The sequence below is a fragment of the Nilaparvata lugens genome, chromosome 2 (assembly GCF_014356525.2).
Source record: "Nilaparvata lugens isolate BPH chromosome 2, ASM1435652v1, whole genome shotgun sequence".
NCBI classification, from domain to species: Eukaryota; Metazoa; Arthropoda; class Insecta; order Hemiptera; family Delphacidae; genus Nilaparvata; species Nilaparvata lugens.
Window position 1 is genome coordinate 26,139,632 of NC_052505.1, and position 23,878 is coordinate 26,163,509.

At 35.1% G+C, this 23,878-nt stretch overlaps 1 protein-coding gene across 1 annotated transcript in view; it reads right to left on the minus strand.

Annotated features, from left to right (window-relative positions):
- LOC111055365 (E3 ubiquitin-protein ligase listerin) overlaps window positions 1-23,878 on the minus strand; it is a 40,535-nt gene that overhangs the window by 8,769 nt on the left and 7,888 nt on the right. Inside the window, exons 10-24 of the mRNA XM_039420028.1 lie at window positions 23,158-23,442; window positions 21,067-21,468; window positions 18,658-18,853; window positions 17,078-17,438; window positions 16,066-16,522; window positions 15,218-15,336; window positions 12,400-12,559; window positions 10,941-11,125; window positions 10,361-10,556; window positions 8,580-8,854; window positions 7,363-7,494; window positions 6,304-6,444; window positions 5,817-5,953; window positions 2,642-2,859; window positions 1,803-1,994 (exon numbers count right to left, since the gene is read on the minus strand). Of these exons, the coding sequence (XP_039275962.1) occupies window positions 1,803-1,994; window positions 2,642-2,859; window positions 5,817-5,953; window positions 6,304-6,444; window positions 7,363-7,494; window positions 8,580-8,854; window positions 10,361-10,556; window positions 10,941-11,125; window positions 12,400-12,559; window positions 15,218-15,336; window positions 16,066-16,522; window positions 17,078-17,438; window positions 18,658-18,853; window positions 21,067-21,468; window positions 23,158-23,442 (3,456 nt within the window). The remainder of the gene's footprint in view (window positions 1-1,802; window positions 1,995-2,641; window positions 2,860-5,816; window positions 5,954-6,303; window positions 6,445-7,362; window positions 7,495-8,579; window positions 8,855-10,360; window positions 10,557-10,940; window positions 11,126-12,399; window positions 12,560-15,217; window positions 15,337-16,065; window positions 16,523-17,077; window positions 17,439-18,657; window positions 18,854-21,066; window positions 21,469-23,157; window positions 23,443-23,878) is intronic.

Sequence of the window (23,878 nt, forward strand, 5' to 3'; positions counted from 1 at the left end):
TGTTCAGGTAAGATTGATTATCATTACTACCAAACAACTCAATCTGAGATTTAAAAATATCCTCTATTATAATAGTATTGTAAGTCTCAAGAGAAATATGCTCTTCAGGGTCATTTTTAGAAACAATACAAAAAAAAGGAAAACGAAAAATAAGCTATTTAAAACCGTATAATAAGAGAGAAATTTAAAAAAGAATTAAGAAGGAGTAGAATCAACTCTGAGAAAAATTAGGAGAAAGTTAAAGTTAAAGGAGATAAGAAAGTCTATTACTATTAATGAAAGAAAAAAAATACAGAGCTCGGTCATCTCGTGACACATATCGCCACATTTAAATATATATCAGTCTTTAAAAAATAGAAACCAGTAAATACAATGTAGTAATACATTTATTCAAATGGTTTGAGGTCCTCCTCGTTAGTTATAAGTTTTACCGGAGAGTCTTGCTGTTTACGAATGAGAATCTTTGCATCACTCACCCAGACATATGCTAATTTATTGTTCTTTCTAAGATCTCTAGCTTTATTCAGTAGAAATTTGTTGTATGCAGTGAGATGATCGTTCACATAGATATAACCTGGTGGAAGATTACAGTTCAAGTCTCCATTTTTCAAGTGTGCTTTTGCTTTCGCCGCACATTTCCAATTAATTTTGGCAGTTCTTGACGTGAACTATTATAGATTTTGTCTTATTTTTAGAAGAAGGAACCCTATGAGCAACAGAGATATCGTCTTTTTTGAACGGAGTATTAATCGCTCTAGCAACAGATTCTAGGATTGTGTACACATTTTCATTTTTCGTCTCCGGAACCCCTGCTATCTCCAAGTTGTCCAAACGAGTGTACTGCTGAATTTCATTAATGTCTCTTCGAAGTTTGATATTTTCAAATTCAAGCTTCTTACACTGATTTGTTTTCTGCACTAAAAACGGATTTGAAGACATTTTCAAAAATACGGCCAAAATTCGCGTTTTTCCAGCGTTTTTCTGCGTTTTATAAGCTTTTTGAAGAACCAATTATCAGATCATGTTTAAATTTGGTACAAAAATTCAGCTTGGGTCTAGAAATTTTGTCTCAAGGGGACTTCCGAGTTACGCGAAAGATACGCCCAAGATAGGCGGTTCTAATGCGTTTTCCTAGCGTTCCAACGTTTTGCTGCGTTTTCTCAGATCTTTCAAGAACCAATTTACAGAAAATGTTCAAATTTGGTACAGAAATTTAGCTAGGGCCTAGAAATTTTGTCTTAAGAGAACTTCATAATTACGCCAAGGATACACCCAAAATAGGCGGTTCCACTGCACTTTCTCATCGTTCCCCAGCATTCTTTCTGCGTTTTCTCTGATTATTCGAGAAACAATAATATAATTATTGACAGAATATGTTGAATTGTGGTCTGTATTTTACAATTTTAAAGAATGCAGGCGAGCGAAGCGAGTCTGCTGTTCTCATCTGTGGATGATTCAGCTGGGTGTCCAGGGAGCGGAGCCCCCTGGCTAGACTGATAAGGCGAGCAAAGCCAGCCTGCCAGCTAGTTTTCATATATTTTCGTAAATTTAATTTTAATAACTATAAGTTTCCATATACCTTGACTCATGGGACTAACAGAATTAATAAGTTCATTTTTGTGTTATCCATAAGCTGTTTTCACAATTCTTATATCAATGTATGATAAAAGTATAAAAACTTGAAAGCATTAGTAAAGTGGAAAAGTAAAGTATATTAGTAGAGTTGTAAGTTAAATGTTATAAAATTATTGAGAAACTTGATTGATTACAATTTATTATTAATATTTGAGAATGAATTTGACCTTATGACTGAGGAAGGAGGACAACTTCATAACCCAGTGCCGTGTCTGGGCGGATGACACCATGCACTTCTCACTCTCCACCTTGGGCGGTCGCAGGGGGTGGTTCACCGACAGCTGTATCACTATCTCTGTCCTGGAATCTTCCACAGTGTAGACGGCTGCCACCTCTCTTGCAACGGGTCTCACCTGTACCTGTACATTGAAAATATCAATTAGTACACATTCATTTACATTTATATGATCTAAATTCTCTCGTACATTGCAAGTTGGATGTAGTTGAAAAATCAATAAGTTTACATTTAATGGAATAGATTGTGATAGAAGAGAATAGAATAGAAAATAGAGAAAGGAGAAGAGAATAGAAGAAATGATATCTATAGTCCGACTTTTAACATGCAGAGAGGGAACCAGTTTCTCCTTGCACAGTTTGTAGCATGGATAGAGTAGTGGAGCAGTGGAGTGAGCATGCTGCGCACAATTGGATACTGACACAAAAGTAGGGAGAATGCTGTGAGGTAGTGGGAGTGATTTGTGAAGGAAAGAGTATCGAACCTCTCTGTCTTCAAATGAGAGCCTTGTTAAAAGTACTACCTCTCGGACTATAAATGATGTTTAAATTCCGGCTGGTAAGAACCATTCCAAAATTATTGACTAGAGTTTTTATCACAAAAATCATTGAATTGTATTTCACTATTACTTTCAAGTATTATATTGTTGCATTGCATTTTGCTATCATTTGTGGCAAAGTTAATGCTTCCGAAGATCTAGAAGCGGCTACAATAAAATAATTCAATTTGATCCAGGGAACGTAAAAAATCAATAGAAATAGCCGAACTCACAGTCATATTCTGGAAGTTGACCTTGTCGTTCTGAATGGCTCTCATCTCGTTGGCGGTGAGCAGTGGTGAGACGAACGTGGTGGTGAGTCGCTCGACCAGCACGGCCATCTTGTGGTCCAGCTGACTCCACCACTGACGCACCTCTGATGGCATTCGAGCCAGCAGGCGGTGGTAGGTGAAGCAGCTCAGGTGGGCCACCATGCTGCTGTCCCACATCACTGAAACATGTCTCACGAGGTTAAAGGTAAAAATCGTAACTGGTAGAGTGGACAATATGTCTGAAGTTTTATTGTAATTGAACATAATATGAAAATTGAATAAGACATGATTGAATATAAAATACTTTTTAAAGCTTACACCGTGAATGGTAGATAAGAATAACTCAATTTGTATATTGAATCAACATCAATATTATGTTGCCAGGTAACCAACTCTGTAGGGATATCACAGTCTCTCCTCCTAATGGGATACCTCGTTATAAAAGGTAAACAAAGAACATAATTCCAATAGCGTGTAAGAGGGTGACGACTCCGAACTGGTCGTGGGATCGCTCTACATTGTTTTGAAGTCCTTCTGGTGGTCTAGCTATCACTTGATGTGGCTCCGGTAATCTTGGCACTTTCTATGATTGGTGTGGACCAAATTTCACCGATTTCTTGGGAACCGCTTAATGCTTCTGCCAGTGTCGAGTTTGATAATGTAACGGCGTGTACCCAGACACACTTGGAAACAGTACCAAATTCCCAGATGAACTTGTTTTGCACAAAGAGTCTTGCCTGTACTCTCTCCCCCTCCTTGAATGTGCGAACACGTTTGGATTGATTGATTGCTTCGATTGATAAGTGATGTCATTCTCTTCATAATCTACTTCTCTTGAACTTTAGAAAATAGTTGATTAATTGATTGATTGATTTGAGAGGTCATTCTCATTTTGAAAATGAGCGTGTGTCCTCATTTTGAACTGATTCTGTGTTCCTATTTTGAATTGAGTTTTTGTTCTCATTTTGAATTGAGTTTGTGTTCTCATTTTGAATTGAGTTGTATACTCATTTTGAATTGAGTTGTATACTCGAAGGGCTCATTGGGCCATATGAATAGGCTAAAGTTGAGCAAATGCTTACACTTCTAAAATATGTAGCATTTGCTTCATTTTCTATGACTAAACGTAAGCAAAACCTTTTGCTCATGCTCATCAAAAAAATAGTTTGAGCATTTGCTCAAAAGTAAAAGCTTATACTCAAAATTGTATGAATAAACTGGAGCATTTTCTCAACTTTTGAAGCAAATGCTTCAAAAAAGGTGAGTCTAGTCTAGAGCAGCTTATCACCTTTTGCTCATAGTAAAATAGCTCAACTAATTCGTATGAGGAAGAGGAAACTATACCAGATACGATCACAACCAATAAGTTGAAAACTATAAAACTCTTTTTAGATTCAACCATGATATATATCACCATTATTCCTACAAAAGGATAAATACAAAAGATAGCCTGATATAAAGATAGCCATCACAAAATAGGAAATAGGCATTTAAGAAGATGAGAGTGTAGACGATTATAAGAAGCTATTGATATTATAAGTATAGATGCTGAAGATTATTATAGAGATGACATTTTTTCACGCTATTATTTCAAAATTCTAAACTCAACTAACCTAAAACTCTCTTCATAAATAGAAAACAGATCAGACGACGCAAACACAAGCGGTGCCCCCTACTTGCATATTCAGCGCTTCCGTGAGCTATAAAAACAAAGTAAGGCTACAAAAGCGAATCAGCTGATGAAAAATCATTAAAATACGTGAGCATTTGCTCCGGAGTTCAGGAGCATAAGGTAAGAGTATAAGGTAAAGCTTTAATAAAAATTAAAGCTTGAAATATATGATATTATCTTAACTTTTATAATCGAGACTTTTACCATCGTCGCCAACTATTGTAACTGTAGGCATTTCATTTTAATCATTGTCGCCAACTACCAATTGTAACTGTTGGCATTTCATTTTAATCCTCGTCGCCAACTATTGTAATTAAACATAATGAAAATTGAATAAGCCATGATTGAATAGAAAATACTTTTTAATGCTTGCACTGTGAATGGTAGATAAGAATAACTCAATTTGTATATTGAATCAACATCAATATTATATTGCCAGGTAACCACATCTGTAGGGATATCACAAGTTTTTTAACCAGATCACACCCGTGTTATCGGATGAGCATGTTAAACTCTCAATCCCGGCTGAAGTATGACAGTCGTAAGGCCCATTGACGGCCTAAATTATATATTCAGGCGAGGTGGGACCTTCCCGCAAGGGACTCCCCACCAACAAAAGCCATACGAATGTACTTTTTTCCTGTCCGAACTTCGCTACATCATCAAATACAAATGTCATCCTATTCTGAATTGAAGAAACAACACAGATCCAAATGTTAAAGAATGATCATTGAAGTTCAAAACACAAATGAGTGCCTAGCTAGTTTTCAATCAAATTTCATAACAGAGAATAACGGAAGAACGAAAAATACTGAATTATAGAAATAGAAACAAACAGCTAGTTGCACGAATATCTTATTAATTTCAACCGCCGTAACATGATGTCATCTAACCTAATGAAACCAAAGCAACAAGAATCAATCAACGAATCTTACGTCAATGCGATGACTACAATTATTTATGGTGATTATTCAATAGAACGTTTGTGCAACTAACCTGAACGACTTTGTCAATTTTAATTTGCAAAAAATGTAATGAGAATATTTTTAAATCTAAAGTTTTACGAGAATCATAGAATACAAAATTATCCCAGATTATACCCAGAGTCTTAGAAGAAATGTTCTGAATTCAGCGTAGGAAACATTTTATTTAGTCTGATCTGATTGTCACACAATAGTCAAATAGTAGTATTACAACTAGTTGCGTCTAAAGTTTATTATTTCCCTACAAAAGAACTTGAAAAGCTTAATATTTAACTGAATAGATCAGAAATGCTACTTGAATGGTGTATACAAAGAATATTGAGACAAAGAATTAGAATTAGGGACTTGAACTTTTCAATCATTTTTTTTATTTTTGTGTAGTTGAGATTAATTATGTGTTGTTTAGTCAATTAATTCTTAACAGCGTACTGACATTGGAACATTATTCAATTCAAGACGTGGTTAATGAATGAGAATATACCTTTGGAGACATCAGGAGGAGCAGCATACAGATCCTGGATGAACTTCACGTTTCCTTCCTGATTCTTTGTGTGAATTGCTTCTTCAGGCATGAGACAAAACAGGGTTTTCATCAGAGTGTTGATGAATTGGTTCTCTCTGTAATTGTGACCCAAAATCATTTAGTTTTATTAATAATCATCAATCACTACAAAATTAGACTACTGTACATTATGAACATTAATTTGTAGTTATCCCAGAGATAGCCAAGGCCTGGAAAGAGACTGAAAAATTAATATAATTGAAGAGTTCTAATTTTCAATGGAATTTTTTTGTCATTTTTTAAATCTACGTAAATTGTATGAGATCTTAGTTTATCTGTGTGCCGTGGAATAAATGGTAGGAGTAAATTTTATTTGTCTTCAATGAATCTGCATGCTTTAATGCGAACAATAAAAACTACGAATGAGTCAAATCTTAATAAAAAATAGATGAATGTGACAACTTACTTGATCCAGCCAGTATACATGAATCGAAGTTGTGAATCAGCTTTGTCGCACAGTTCCAAAATTGACAACCATAGGAACAAGTAGGCCAAAGTATAGGTATAGCTATCCGTGAATGGCTCTACGAAACATGTGTCTCCTAGTCTAAAACAAAACAAAACAAAAAAATTAGTACATACTACATCACAGAAGCACAGTGAACTCTTCTATTGAGAACCACAATATAGTTCATCCTTGTGCATTGAAGTTGAAAGAAACGTAGGCCTGCCTATTTGATTCTAGAAAGTCCTCAGAAATACTTGATAAAATCATGAACTTCATCATCCAAAAATCTTACACATTGAATTTCTCACTTTCTCTTAAATACTTTATTCACATCATTCATCACTTCCTCCATAAATCTGCAATGTATTTCATTGTATTTAACAATAAATTAATGAAAAATTCTTCGATTTTGACGATAATTGATGAACGATTGAAATTTTGGTGGGGAAAGGTTAAGGACTTGAAACAGCACCATTCTCAATATTTCTAAAATCTACAGATGGAAATTATTAAAAATTATTTCTAAAATCATTCTTAGGCGGGCTACACACTGGTGTCGTAGACATGATGTCTACGACAAATCTCATGTCCGAGGCATGTCGCATATGAAACCAACCTGTGTTGTAAAATCAGAGCTTACTCACTGCTTGCGACAGATGTTCGAGGCATCGCCTGTGTATCAGACAGGTGTCGCACGGAACCGGTTAGCCGGTTCCATGTGACACATGTCGCTCGAGACATCACTCTGAGCATGCGCTCCAGCCACTGTCTACTGCCAGCACTGAGCACTGTTTGTCACTGCTCATGCTCAGTCTGTAATACAGCTTTGTAATAACCCAAAAGCACGAGACAAGCGACAGAGACATGCATGTCTCATGAAATTTGATAAGACACGACACGCGTCTTAAGACGCGTGTCTTGCGACACCAGTGTGTAGCCCGTCTTAGTCTGAAACATGTCGTGAAATATACACAAAATTTCTAGCAGAAATCAAGGATTTGATTTGATAATACTTACTGGAACTCACAGAGCATGGTATCTACTATGGATTGGGTATAAGTAAGAGCATCTCTAAACCGTTTACAAGAAACATCGTTTGTGGTACCTTCTTCATAAGATGCATCTCTCGACATTATTTGAGGAACTAGCCTGTAATATTCAGAAGAAAAAGTATTATTCTGATATTCATTTATTTAATTTTAGGTTATTGAATTGTTCTGAACATGAGATAGGATTTACACTAAATGTAAAGCCCCCATGTCAATTTGAGACTCAAGCAAGAGTGATTTGAAGGTATGAATTATCCAGACTTTACAGTCCATCCTACTTCAATAGCATCAAGTGACATACAGAGTAATCAAACTTGAAAATAATCACTAACAAGTAGTTACGTAGCTACTGCTGACAAAACACAATTTTTTAAAACGTTAGCCTACCAGTTACAGATAAAACATTTACTTTTGAGGAGTTTTTTCTATAGTGTGGTTCACTTCAGACTATCAGCGGTTGTTGAATATGAAGCATCAATAATATATTATATGAATACTTGAGTCTTAAGCGAATCTCACTATAGAGTAGCACAAATCTCAATATTGTATAAATGATTAATTTGACTTGAATTTATGAAACAAAAAAATGAATTCATTTCCAATTCGAGTTGACAGCTCGAATTGAAGATTGAATATTGAAGAGGAAACATTCAATTCATAATTTGAAGATTCTCATCATAAGAAAAAAAAAGAATAACTTTATTCATGTACTAGCAGGTAACCCGTGCTCGGCAAGGGTCTGATTTAAAACTTGAAAAACTGAAAACTTGACATGAAATTTTGAATAATTAAAAATAGGCCTAAAACCATCATCGGTAAATTAAGAATCTTAATGCAAAATTTCAGTTAATTAGTCCAGTAGTTCAGACGTGATGATGCGTCATTCGTGAATTTCCTATCCCGTACGTTTATAAGCCAGTTCTTTCCTTTATTATAGTAATAGATAAATACAAATAGTCAAATAATGTATCACTTTAAATAATGTAATTCAGATAATGTAATTATTTGACAAACAGTCAAATAATGTAATTAATTGGCATCACTGTAAAACTATGCAAGAATGATAATTTTTATTCACCTTAGAACTCGTATCAAGTAACAAGAATATGATAATGAAACTAAAAATTAGTCAGTGATGTTTTACATAAAATGGCGAGGTAATAACAGAGAAAAAATATTACTCACTTCAAAAACAGGTTGTAGGCGGTGATTTGAATATGAGCGATATGCGACTTCATGTGTCGACAGCAGGTATCCAGCCAGGCGGACAGTCCATTGGAGTCGATGAACAGGTCGACCTCAACAAACTTCCCGATAATCTCAGACAGCTCGTTCAACAAGATTATCACCAGACCTGGTTCAATGACCTGCTTCTCCAAATAATAATCTGTAAAAAGATAGAACCAATTGAATAAGTTTTGGGCAATAGCCTGTTTTTTTCTTTTCAGACTACTGTATTGTTTACTCTATCCAATAAATGAATGAATAAATAAATAAACCAATTAATTAATGAAGCTATTGATTTTGGAATATTAACTAGGAAAAACAAAACAGTTGTGATCAAATGAAATGTGTACCGGGACAATGAAAAATTCAATGGGCCATATGAATAAAGTTGAGCATTTGCTTATACTTCTAAAATATTGAGCATTTGCTTCATTTTCTATGAATAAACGTGAGCAAAACCTTTTGCTCATGCTCATCAAAAAAATAGTTTGAGCATTTGCTCAAAAGTAAAAGCTTTTGCTCAAAATTGTATGAATAAACTAGAGCATTTGCTCAACTTTTGAAGCATAGTAAAATGGCTCAACTAATTCGTATGAGGAAGAGGAAACTATACCAGATACGATCACAACCAATAGTTGAGAACTATAAAACTCTTTTTAGATTCAACCATGATATATATCACCATTATCCCTACAAAAGAATAAATACAAAAGATAGCTGTACCTGTTATAAAGATAGCCATCACAAAATAGGAAATAGGCATTTGAGAAGATGAGAGTGTAGACGATTATAAGAAGGCTATTGATATTATAAGAATATGCTGAAGATTATTATAGAGATGACATTTTTTCACGCTATTATTTCAAAATTCTAAACTCAACTAACCTAAAACTCTCTTCATAAATAGAAAACAGAGCAGACGACGCAAACACAAGCGGTGCACCCTACTTGCATATTTAGCGCTTCCGTGAGCCATAAAAACAAAGTAAGGCTACAAAAGTGAATCAGCTGATGAAAAATCTTCAAAAAACGTGAGCATTTGCTCCAGAGTTCAGAAGCATAAGGTAAGAGTATAAGGTAAAGCTTATTCATATAAAAATGAGCAAATGTTTTTGCTTCTACCTTTTGCTCATGAGCAAAACCTTATGCTCCATGCTTTTGCTAATGAGCATTTGCTCTTGTTTTATTCATATGGGCCAATATTTCTATTCATTGGTGATTTTTTCAAGTTGGAAAAATATATTTTAACTATTCACGATTTGGTTCAAAAACATTATTCCGATGCTAGTGGTAGTCAATCTACATAATCAAAGCAAATACAGACAAATGTTATTCATCAGAGTTGAATCACGATAACATTGAATTCATTGATAAAGTTTTCAAGTGTCTAGGAACTGTATGATTTTAATCTAAACTATTGAACTTCTTTTGAGAAAATAGCTAAAAAGTAAGGATTTTCATCATTTGGGCATTATTCCACCATAAGGAATCAAATATGATCAAAAATATTAATGTTTAAATTTCAATTCATTCAGTTTATTGGGGAATGAATTATCGTTTACACAGACAAACATGAGTTGAAAAAAAATTCTAGTAATTCGAACCCACGAACAAGTAGCGCAAGCAGACTGAAGGATATTCTGGCAAAACTGAGTTACTGAACTTTCACAACTGATTTACTGAATGTTCTTACTACTATGAGTATCATGGTTTTACTCGAACTTGAAAATGCAACTTACAACAAGTGATCTATAGAAAGTGTCTTCCGAGCCAACAGTCTTATGAATGCTGAGGATCCAGGAGGCAGTGGCAATCATGGGACAATCCCAGCCGACTCGATCGAATTGCTCGGGACAGTGCTGCACCATGAGTGACATGAAATCGGCAACAGTCGCCGCCAACCTCACCTCACTTTCTTTGCACTTGGACAGATTTCTGTAACAAATAGATCAATTCTCTCATTGTAAACATCAAATTGTGAAGAACTTTGCGAAATTGTGAAGAAAATCATTTATTACATAGACAGATAATCATACGCTAATGTATAATAGGGGAACTAACTGACCAGGGATATGAATTTTTCAACAAGTTTTATTTGAATCAGCTTGTAGAATTACAATATGGTATTACTCCTTTTAGAGAATATGAGGACTTCACTACTGGTTTTGAAGCTGATGCGATTTGAACTCCATTCAAATCACTGGATGAACGGAGTTTATTAACAAATTTCAGGGATTTCCTACTTGATCCCCAGCGTATGAAAAACTCATCATTAAAACTAATAAATTCATGGATTGAAGTGTTAGACCAATGACTCACGTTTCGAATGTATTCATTTTTCCAAGCTTCACTATTTTATCCAGCCACGCACTGCAGTGCTGCTGTATCAGATGCGATTTATTTTCGGAACTGCAATTTCTGAGATGGCAACACAGAAGATTCAGTTCTTGTTCAAGGTCTCCACAATGCAGCTCTTCTTCGGAGATTATTCCATTAGCAAACACCTACAACAATCCAAACATTTATAAGCATTACTTATCAATAACGACGAACAAAATTATTTGAATAAACATTTATATTACCTGATATTGGATATTCAATAGAAAGGCTTGATATTGTCACAACCACTCATTCTTTGGAATAACGAGGAGATAGTTTTGATAGTTACATCATTATCTATATCGCTACAAATAAAATAAAGTTTATTATCAATTAATAATATTCAAATAGAATAGCAATCAATTTTATTAGATTTTTTGTAATTCAGTAATTAATTCAATGATTATCGAACCAAAGTCAGTATAATTCACACATAATAACAATTCATTTTTCAATTTGATAGAGTAGTACTCTTTATTCCTCTTCTAAAAGAAATAGAGGGCACTAGCCTACCAAATTGAAAACCTTCAAATTAATACCCATGGATAAATAAATCACGAATACGAATTTAATGGATGTTATGACAGTGTTTGAAATTGCCGCCATTGGCTAGACTGACTGACAACTATTCATGGACTTACATTCTATTAATATTTGCAAAAGACATTCATTTATTAATACAAATATTCATATCTATCACTACATTACATTATTTCATAGAGATATTCCCAAAACTCACTATATTATGCAGACATCAACTTCCGTACTATTGTAATTACTTAATCAACAAAATACCAATAGGCTTTGTTTACAGAAATATAACCGAATCATTACTCTCAGATATACAGAGTTGGGTTGATAGGAACATTTTCTTTAGGCTGACGTAGCTGAAAGCTACGTTTTATTTCAGTTGGGTGACCGTAACCATGTCTCTGAATTCGCTTTTTTGTCATATTCATAATGATTGAATAGCTTGGATCTTCATCATCTCCTTTGTTGCCTTTCTAAATACCGAGAAATCTTTTGTCACCATTTATTTCCATCTAACAATCTCTCACATCTGCATCTATTGCTGATTTTATTTTCTTTTAATCTATTAAGCGTTACATGGAAAGTTATAGTTTTATTTTCTCTTCAATATCTTTCTTCTCTGACCTTGCTTACTGATAAGATTTTTCTTTGGTATTATTATTATTATCATTCATATATAAATATATATATTATACTTATTATTATTTTATTATAGGCTACTTCTTGTACTGTTACTTATTCCCCACACACAGATCCGTCTATGTGGGGAAAATATTCACAAATTTGTTTTTAGATATGTTGTCTATGTAAATGTATCTTGTGTCTTGTATTGTGAAATAATTAAGATCAAAATTGGAAGAGGACTAACCTGCGGGAGTAGTTTTGAGCAGAGTGGTGACGATTTAATGAGTTGATTTTCCTCCAACAAAATATGAAGAGCAGCATTCAGGTCTTCAGTGCCCAGTATGTCCGAGTGGAAGACGTACAACGCTTCAGCCCAGAGTCCAGGACAGATGCTATCACTTCCCCTGGAATTCGAAATAAATAATTCGAAAACGTTATGAATATTTTTATTTTAGAGGATGGAGTGAAAATGATAAAATTAGCGGATATTTAGGTTCATTAGATACGATGTTGAGATTAAAAATATTCAAGCGTTGACAAATTTCCAACTTTGATCCTGACAACACTACAAGTTGAGAAACTAAGACCCTGAATGATATAACATCATATAAACTAGGGAATAAAGTTAATTAATTGGCTGCAATTTATGAATCAGAATTGGGTTATTGACGTATCTATATATATAAAAGCGAAATGGCACTCACTCACTGACTGACTCACTCACTCACTCACTTACTCACTCACTCACTCACTCACTCACTCACTCACTCACTCACTCACTCACTCACTCACTCACTCACTCACTCACTCACTCACTCACTCACTCACTCACTCACTCACTCACTCACTCACTCACTCACTCACTCACTCACTCACTCACTCACTCACTCACTCACTCACTCACTCACTCACTCACTCACTCACTCACTCACTCACTCACTCACTCACTCACTCACTCACTCACTCACTCACTCACTCACTCACTCACTCACTCACTCACTCACTCACTCACTCACTCACTCACTCACTCACTCACTCACTCACTCACTCACTCACTCACTCACTCACTCACTCACTCACTCACTCACTCACTCACTCACTCACTCACTCACTCACTCACTCACTCACTCACTCACTCACTCACTCACTCACTCACTCACTCACTCACTCACTCACTCACTCACTCACTCACTCACTCACTCACTCACTCACTCACTCACTCACTCACTCACTCACTCACTCACTCACTCACTCACTCACTCACTCACTCACTCACTCACTCACTCACTCACTCACTCACTCACTCACTCACTCACTCACTCACTCACTCACTCACTCACTCACTCACTCACTCACTCACTCACTCACTCACTCACTCACTCACTCACTCACTCACTCACTCACTCACTCACTCACTCACTCACTCACTCACTCACTCACTCACTCACTCACTCACTCACTCACTCACTCACTCACTCACTCACTCACTCACTCACTCACATGAAGAAAATATTTTTTTCTTGTTCAACAATTATTATCATTTAAATAATACTCCAATATAATAAATATTAATTTTAATCGGAGAACTATCTATTTACTTTTAAGAAACGAGTGAAACGATATTGTTTCAGCGATATGAGTTGGAAAGTTCAAGAGCTGAATGATAATTCAGGTGACAAAAATACAACCAAAGATAGCTTTTAAATAGGGATGGGTATCGATAAATCGATGTTTAAATACATCGATGTTTCAACGTCAAACATCGATGTTTACTGTTCGATGTTTTTCACTTATCGATGGTTTTACCTAGACATCGGTCATCCGATGTTTTTCCCAACTAAAATGAATTTTTCATTTAGGCTCTCTGTATTTTTATGTGAGACTGTTGGATACTCTTGAAGATTTACATAACTTCTGTAGCTCTTGTCAAGGTTAGATACTTATTTAGAATTAAATAAGAGGTCGGATTCTTCGTTTCTTAGGAAGAAACAGTTTTTTCTTATTACAAGTGTTTTCCTCAACATACGTTTAACACCAATTAATCTAGCTCTGGAATAGAGGTCCTCGTATTGTAAGGAGTGTAGATATCCATATAAAAAAACTTTAATCATTTCCATTTCCTAAATAAAACTATCAGGTATTGAATGAATACGATATGAGTAACAATGATTGCTAAAATTAGCTTAGGATGAAATTCCAGACAGAATCTTCGAGGATATCCCGAGAGGTTTCTGACTTAACTATGAAGATGACAAATCTTATAAACTACCTATAATAGAGTTGATGTATCTTTCTAGTCACAACCTGACTTCAATTATTCGAAAGACTGTTACTTGAATACCACAAGGCCAAAATTGCTGTAATTCCAGTTATTAACTGTTAAAATATTGGAACAATAGCTCCAGATAAAATTGTAGTCACTTTAGAAGTTTTTTGTACTATTTCGAGATTATGAGAAAAATATACCAATGAATCAATCAACTTCCAAAATAATTGAGTTATATCTATACAAAATAATAAACTAATACTCTGTAAGCTTATTAACAGAAGTGTTGTGGGTTCAATCAAATTGATTTCGCCCCGTTTTATCATTTTTATCAAGAATAAGTGTAAAGTATCATATACTGTACATTGTATCATTTTCACTTTATTAATACTAATAAAAATCTATTCATTCATCGTTTCTGATGCTTTTGAGTATTTATTTATTCAAAATTATTTAATTTTGAGATAAAAATTCCTAAGTGAAAAAAAGAAAATGGTAGCTATAAGGATAACCGCTGAGTTTTGGACACTTCAAATACGACATTTGTAGTCTTCTATCATCCAGGAACAATACCCTAGAATGTTCGACACTACTTCTGAAATACTCTGTATAATAGTCTTCGTAGTATCATCCGTAAATGTACGGCGATGCGTCGATGTTTAAAAACATCGATGTTCACTGTTCGATGTTTTTCACTTATCGATGTTAAGGTGAAAAAACATCGATGTTTTGTCTTTCGATACCCATCCCTACTTTTAAATGTTTTTTTAAAAATGAAATGAAAGACGAAACATACCTGTATATAATTTCTTTCTCGATCTCTTTCAGTCCACTTTTGTCAAGTCTTTGAACTAGTTCTTTTATTTTCGTATCAATTCCAGCAAGAAAATCTGCAACCTTGAAATAGTCTTTAGTCTGAAATTAGAAAATAGTGATAGTTATTAAAATTTTACATTACAAATATACAAAAGGTATCTTTTATGCTGACATTTCATTAAGCTATTTCATGACTATTTTAGATAAAACTGAAGAGCATTAACATTCAAGTAAGACACAAGCAATAAACAGGCTACTAGCACGAAACTAATACTAGAACCTCATTTTATATTTTATAAATCTCAGTTTTACAAGACTAAACACCAAACAGGGACCTTAATCCCTGTTGGGATTAAAACCTCTGATAAAAATGAGAGGATACAGAACATAAAAATATCTTCCCCTTGCTAAGAATTTTATTCAGTGATCTGAGAAGTACACATTACTGATCTAGTAAGCATCAGTACAAATTCCCTGATTTGAATTCCTTAAGCTTTCCCATTAGTAAATGATACTCATGAGTATATCACTCAAATTTTAGTATGTGGATATATGAATACTTGTAGTGAGAAAGTAACTAAATTGAGTGTTTGATTGCTAGAAATGGAAGATCTGAGTCCACTGAACCTTGATTTTGAGGAAGATAGAAACATTATACTATCCTCATTTGACTAGTCAAAAACAGTTTCGATTTCTAGTGATAAATTAAACTTGAGCGCTTGTATTCGACAGCTGCCATTTTGTCCATAGAAAGAGCGTGGACCCTAGAACTCGGATTGCCTGACGTCTCTCTGTGTGCACAACACACCCTTGAATCACTCAACTCACCTTGTAGAAATTATTTTTGAAAATTTGGAACATGGCACTTTTTAGCACCAAATTCGCCATATTGGTAGAGAATATATTGGCATTCAATCCGTTCAGAGAGTAGTCACGATCTTCCTTGGCTTCGACGCCGAACATTTCAAAGAACAACATCACTTGGAACAAAGACGACATCACACACTTGCTAACTGACTGCGAGCAACACTCAATCGATTTCTCGTTCAAACAGCTCGAATCTTCGTCATAAGTCGACATATCCAGGTGGCCGTTGATTATTTCTGCCTGGAAACACAGGTTCAGGAGCGGTTTGTCCCACACATTTATTGTTTGCGACTGCACTTTGTCGAAAAATAGCAGGGCTATATCACCGACACCCTCGAATTCGCTTTTTTCCAAGCTGTGAAGAAACTTGGCACACTGGTGAACCATTCGCTGAATACTGTCTCCAGTTGGGCAGTCACTGAAAAAAAATCAATTTGAATGTAGTAAATTTTAATAGTTTTTTTTTAACAGGGAATCATTCAATTACTTAATGAACTGTGTTTGGTATGGAATTTATAATTACTGACAGATGAACATTACTTTAATGTAGCTAGTAAGTGTTACACTTGAGTCAGAACAATTTTGTTCATACATTTGAAATAATGACATGTCGTCAATGTTGGTGGAAAATTACAAGGATAATTTATTTATTCAATAAATCAGAATTACACAACTTCTAGAAAAGTACCACAGGATAAAGCCCAAAACTGTTCCAATTCTAATATATACAACAATCCAAATGTTCTAGGTTATCTAAAAACGTATTTCTTCAGGGCTACTTAATTTGTTAGTTGAAAAAACATAACCTAAAATATACATTGTAAAATATAACCTAGAACAATACCATAGTATCTATTTTAAAACTTTTTAATGTAAAATAACAAATTGAAACCCCGTTTGTAATTTGTTATTTTATATTAAAAAGTTTTAAAAATGGTTATATAGTAGGCCTATAATAAAATAGTTGTGTTACCTGGAAGCTATAGAAGCCGCAACCATGTCCGAAAACTTGGTCCCGATCATGGCAATAATTTCGGTTTGGTTAGCACTGTGCACGTACGGGACCAAATTGAGAATCATACTTTTCCAAACTTCTTCGAGGGCCGCACAGTTTTGGTTCAGACACACTTTGAAGCAGAAGCTGATTATTTCAACCGCTTTATCCAAGTACAAGTTGAATTTGTTGCAACTCATGATTGTTTCAAAGCCTTCTATCAGAAGCTCAGATATGAGTTCAATGTTGATTTTGGCGTCACTATCCAAACTATAATCATCAACAGTTTTTGCTAGTTTGGTCAAAATTGTGCTAGTTGCTTCCTGACTGATGACGAATTCTGTAAAAAACGTCATGATTTAAAAAAAACAAAGCATTTTCACAATATACAGGGCATAGTGAAGATGTACTTCAGTCAGGTAGCTTGGAGAGATGAAAATAATGGATGTATTGGAATGTACGTAGTAGTGGAGCGACGAAGGTAAGGTGGAAGGTGGAAGGTGGAAGGAAGCGGAGACATTGACATACATGCATAATTTCTACACTCTCAGGTAATTTCTCTGATGCACTCTACCTTCACCTCTCCAATATGTTTTGACCGTGACCGGAAATATCAGATTTATTGAATAGCCTTAACTTCATAAGTTGTTTGAAATTTCACTAATAAATAGCTATTAAAGACCGTGAGAAATTACTTTTAACATGAAGAGGAGAAACCGATTTCTCCTTCCACACTTTGTAACATAGACACAGACACATCATGCGCACAATTGTTTGCGCGTGTCATTCGAGTTCTCGGTCTTTTGATGAACACATCGTGTCCCTAACATGCACACTATTACTTCAACAAGGTGAGGCAATAGCTGGAGGGGAGTGTTGGCGCGACGCGTTAAGCCGTGTCCACACTGAACAAATATTTGACAAACATGTTTGTTGAAATAGTTTGGACAAATTTTATTATGTTTGATAAACAATGTTTGCCCGTAGCCAGTGAGGATGCGTCACCAAACAAAATATTTTGTAAGTGGGAAGAACAGGTTTTATGTTTTACAGCTGTTTCACAGCTGTCAAAACTGAAAATGTTTGGAAAACAGTAATTTTTTGTTTGACAAACAATGATTGTCCAAACTTTTTTAAATGTTTTCCCTGAGCTCCTCAACAAATATATGCTTGCCGAAGATGTATGTCGAACATTTTTTGTTCAGTGTGGACACGGCTTTACAAAGCTCTCACACACAGACACACACACACACACTCAGTACTGACACAAAAGTAGGATAGTGCTGCTAGGTAGTGGGAGTGATTAGTGAAGGATAGAGCATCGGACCTCTCCGTCTTCGAGAAAGAGCCGTGTTAAAAGTAATATCTCACGGACTATAGTTTGTAGCTAAAAATCATGTTTTTAAAAATTCAATAACCAATTTCTGAAATTTGCAAATCAATTAAGTGCTTTTCAGATGGGAAAATTTGAAATAGACCTTTTAAAAAAGACCCAAGCAAATTCTGTAAAATTACATTCGATGAGAAAAATTATTTTTTTAAATATTGATGAACCTAACCTGAGTTTTCAATCCTAGACAAGCATTGCTTGATTATAGCAAACTCTCTGCCGTCTTGTGATCTACTTGTAGTTACTTCATCCAAGAGAGAGTGGATGATTTCGTTGGTCTGCTCATATCGAAGCCAGTCTCTTACACTATGATGAGACGTGTTCTCTTTTTTCAAACACCATTCCAGAACGCATTTACCATCAATCTGCAAAATAATCAACAATTTGTAACGAGAAGGGTTTAAAGCAGTTTTGGGGAATGACTGTTGTTTCTACTCGAATTGCATGTATTGTATATGAATTAATAAATAAGTAGAATTACAGAATGTAAATAATAGTGAAGAAAGTCTATTGAATCTTGATAGTGCTTGTGGAATGAATTATTATACGCTTTGATACAGTTTTGAGAATGACATTTTAATAAAAAAAGTATGAAGAGCATGTTTTACTTGAAGAATTGACAGTGTAAAATTTCCAGCAAATGAAAGATTGTCTTCAATAACTGTCAAAGTTTTTGAATAAGTAATTTTTATAGATATCGCGTCAGTTTCTCAGGAAATACATTCCATATTTATTGGAAATCAAAATAAACATTTTAACGAGGTGGTTTTACTTTAGTAGGTCATTGAAGAATGTCACATTGCAATAATTGGCTTCATGCTAATTTATTTGCTCATATACTCCAGCTAACCCAATTGTGATAAGGATACTTAACTGGAAGTTTAACACTGGTACCATTCCATATAAAGAATTCTATTATTTTGAAATTCTGAAAAATTCAAACTAATATTCATTCACAAAATGAGTCGACTGGTAACTTGTTTAAATGTAAGTCAAGAAGGATGGCAGAATAATGATTAAGTAGACTAATAAATTAGTCCAAAGTGATACACTAAAGTCCAAAGTTGTGTAGTCCACTAATGAGCTTACAAACAAGATATTAATTCCAAAATTGATGGAAATTTTGAATACCAATTTCAAGAATTGATAAAAGCAAAATTGAGGAGAAACAAGTTTTCAAGCTACGTATTACAACCAGCTAGCAAATTAATGTGACTTGATTCCAGAATTCGGTGAACTTATTCACTTTTTATTATTTATTCATTTGGTATATTATAATCTTTTTCTAATTTACAAAAACTATTCATATCTTTAAAAACTTATTGAAAAAACAACCATGGCCGGTCTCGGGCAAGACAATTGAACATGCTCAAACTGAGTACACTTAATACGCATCTACAGTAACTATTAGGCTACCATAGACATCATACAGGGTGGGTGAAAAGTCCAAGAACGGCTTAATATCTCATACACAAAGGTAATTTGACGGTGAGTGTAATTGGGGATCCTACTAAAATTGAAAATACTACTTTACTATGACTTCCAAAACCTGGTCCGCCATATTGAATGCAACTTTGTTTTTACAAATAGGAAGGTAGTCATGCGATACATGATTTCAATACAAAATTTCAAGACAAAACGAATGGCGAAAACCGCACATCCATATTTTGAACCGTTTGGAAGATATTTACATTATAAATCAATACCATCCAATCAGAAATGAAATAGATAAGTGGTATTGATTGATAATGTGAATATCTTCAAAACGGCTTGAGATATCGATGTTCGGGTTTCGTAAGTTCATTTTGTCTTGAAATTCCGTATTGAAATCATGTATCGCATGACCACCTTCCTATTTAAAAAAAAGTTGCTTTCAAAATGTCGCCATTTTGAAAGCAACTTTATTTTTTGAAATATAAATCCGCGAATCCAACATGGCGGACAAGATTTGTGAAGTCATAGTAAAGTAGTATTTTTAATTCGAGTAGGATCCCCAACCACACCAACCTTGAAATCACATTTTTCCTTGAGATACTAAGCCGTTCTCATATGTTTTTCTTCCCTTTCTGCTTTGAATAGTATTGATTAATAATGTGAATATCTTCTGAACGGTTTGAAATAACGATATGCGTTTTTCGCCATTCATTTTTTCTTGAAATTCCTTATCGAAATCATGTATCGCATGACCACCTTCCTATTAAAAAAAACAAAGTTGCATTCAATATGGCGGATCCAAGATGGCGGACCAGATTTTTGAAGTCATAGTAAAGTAGTATTTTCAATTTTAGTAGGATCCCCAATAACACCCACCGTGGAATTACCTTTGTGTAAATGAGATATTAAGCCGTTCTCGGACTTTTCACCCACCCTGTATATTATGTTCCAGTACACTCGATATGAACGGGCACAGTTCACAGTATTTGACCATGTTTGAATTTGTCCTTGGTCACAAAAATCGGAAAAAGAGTATCTCTAGTAAGATTAATTTGCACTGTAGGCATTCCTCCTAAATAATACCAATGCTACCCAAGCTAAAAGTTTAAAGTTATGGAAGTGAGCCTCACTATGAGTTACTTACTTTGCTCAAGGCTTCCAGGGCACCCTCCTTCTTGTTATCCTTGTGAGCGTACTTCAGAAATGAGAACGTCAAATTGAGAACATCCTCCATCTCCAGTTGATCATTTTTCAGCCAATCGATAATGTTCACGTTGTAGAACTGATCCCACGTCGTGTTGTCCACAGATAACAAGGTCATAAACGCAAACAATTCATTCGACTCATGAAGCGATACTGTTCTAGACAAGTGTTTGAAAAACGATGACCGATTCGCTTCATTCTCCAAAACGTACTTGAAGTAGGAACTCATCATTTTACAAATGAAATTGAACAAATAGTTTCTATAGTCCGCATTCAAAGTGCTTTTTTCTAGCGGCGTTTCGATGACTTTAACGGGGTTTGATGTATCTTCACAGAATGTCACCTGTGGATCAGAGATTAGAATAGTTATTTGTGCAACTAGTGCGCAAAGTGACAGTTTGCTGCACCGAAAGAAAGGTTTCTTGAGTGCAGCAAACGAACTTTACGCACGTATTTCACATTAAATTTTTCCTACAGTTACCATTGAATATGAAAAGTGATTAATTATGAGTAAAATTCTATGAGTAGAAATCCATAATTTTTTTTTCCTACAGTTAAGGGCACGCCACACCAAGCTCGCTACCGCGGCGGTAGCGAAGTTTTAAAAATCGCTAGCCATGTATTCAGGTTGATCGCGCCACACCGAGCTCGCTACCGCGGCGGTAGTACGGCGCACTACCACCTACGACCGCCTGCTAGGCGATTCAACAAAACTTCGCTGAGAGGTAGTACGGCGGACAAAGCGAGCTCAGTGTGGCGCGCTCAACCTGAATACATGGCAGGCGATTCGAAGAGGTAGCGCATGCGCACCTCTCCTCCTTGCAACACAACGCAACTAGTACGTCTCACCCCCCACTACTAGACTCACTACTCGGAGACTACCGCTAGTGGACGTTTTTCGGTGTGGCGTGCTCAGCCGAGAAAACTACCACCAGCGGTACTACCTCGGCGGTACTGGCGAGCTTGGTGTGGCGAGTCCTTTACCTAGAAGTGGCCATTCCTGCACTGATTACAGAATGCAAAGAATCACTTTTCCGCTTTCCGGAAAAGTGATTCTTTGCGGCCTGCAATCTGTGCAGAAATGGTCACTTTTCAAGGTATCTGTAGGAAAAGTAACTTTACAAACTGAAATGGAAAGTGAACATTCATGTGATGTCCTTTGTTACAACACAACACAAATACACTTCAAACAATTTATTTATTGTACAAAATACTACAATCATAATATAATAAATTATGACTTTGCAGGAAAAACTAGGCTGAGCGTGTACTGTTTCTCTCCTAAACGTTTGATAAATAGTTAATGTTGTCCAAAGGTTGAGGTTAGGATATCACACACTGCTTCATAACTTGATTTTTGGTCCAGGAATAGATGATTTAAAGATTTTGACTTTTGAAGGTTGACATAATACTTCAAATGAATCACAATAAATATAAGACTCAAGAAATATTGAACTTATTTGAAAAATTTGAATAAAAAATCACAAACCTACTCACTATTAGTAAGTTACAGTTGTTCTTTCATATATTTTCAACATTCATAGAATACATCACAGAAATACATTTAACACAAATTACTCAATACTATGAATCACGAAGTTATGCAGCAACAACTCTTGTTGCAATGTAGCACAGAACATTTCTTAGGATTTAACAGAAAACATTCGATGAATGTTGTTTTTTTCGTTTGAGTTTGATATGTAATTTTTTAGAATTATTAGTACCTACCTTTTATTTTTTTGAAGATATGGCCGGTTTCGGTCCGGACAATTATGCCATTAACAAGTGTATGAATAATTAAAATTTTTATAATTAACTTCAATCAACCAACTTTAAATTCAACGCAGTTAATCCAATTGGAGATAAACATGAAGTTTAGTAACATAATAATCACCACACAAATTGCCTTATTTTCGTGTTTACTGTTAGATAAAACTGTAACTAGTATTTGAACCGGTTCACACATTCGCCTTTGGGCAATTAGTCTCTACCACAAACCAAAAGTATAACATTTATGAAACATCCAACATACCCTTGCACTCTTCTTCTGCTTGGTTTTCAAATTGAACAAACTGTTAAACAGCTCGGCTTGAGCATTGAGGATTTCGTTGAGCATTGTTCTGTCAAACAGGCTGGAATCGATGAGCTTCTGACAAGATGAGTACAGATCAGTCCAAAAACATTGGGTGAGCGTTTTGTAGGTCTGATGTTGTTGACCTGTCCACTGGTTGATGCTTTTGGCCACCTCTTGGGCGAGCGACTTTCTCACTAGCCTCAGTTTGGAATCTCTAATTGTCAGCTCTATGAAAGCCATCAGCTAAAACATCAAAAACGATTTGCACGTTATTTTTCTATTGCACTGTACTTCATTACACTGTAAACATCATTTCAATTTACTGTTGTACAAACATCAAGCAACTGTTGTGCGTACAGTTCAATAAAGTGCAATAATATGTACAACGTAATAAAATGGTACTTTACCAAACTTTCACAGTGGCCCGAATTCCAGGATACTTATTAAATCTAATGTTCCATTAAGCCTAAAGATTTAATAGTCCATTACATTTAATGAGTCTCCTAGAAGCCGAATTAATAATAGAATTATTAATACACTGTTAGAATTATAAATATTCCAGGGGATATCTCTCATTAGAAATGATCAAATGAACTGTGAAATTGTTCTATTCATAATCATGTTTGGGATTTGTTTCCCTTCGAGAAATTACCCATTTAACTTTTACTAGCTTAATTAC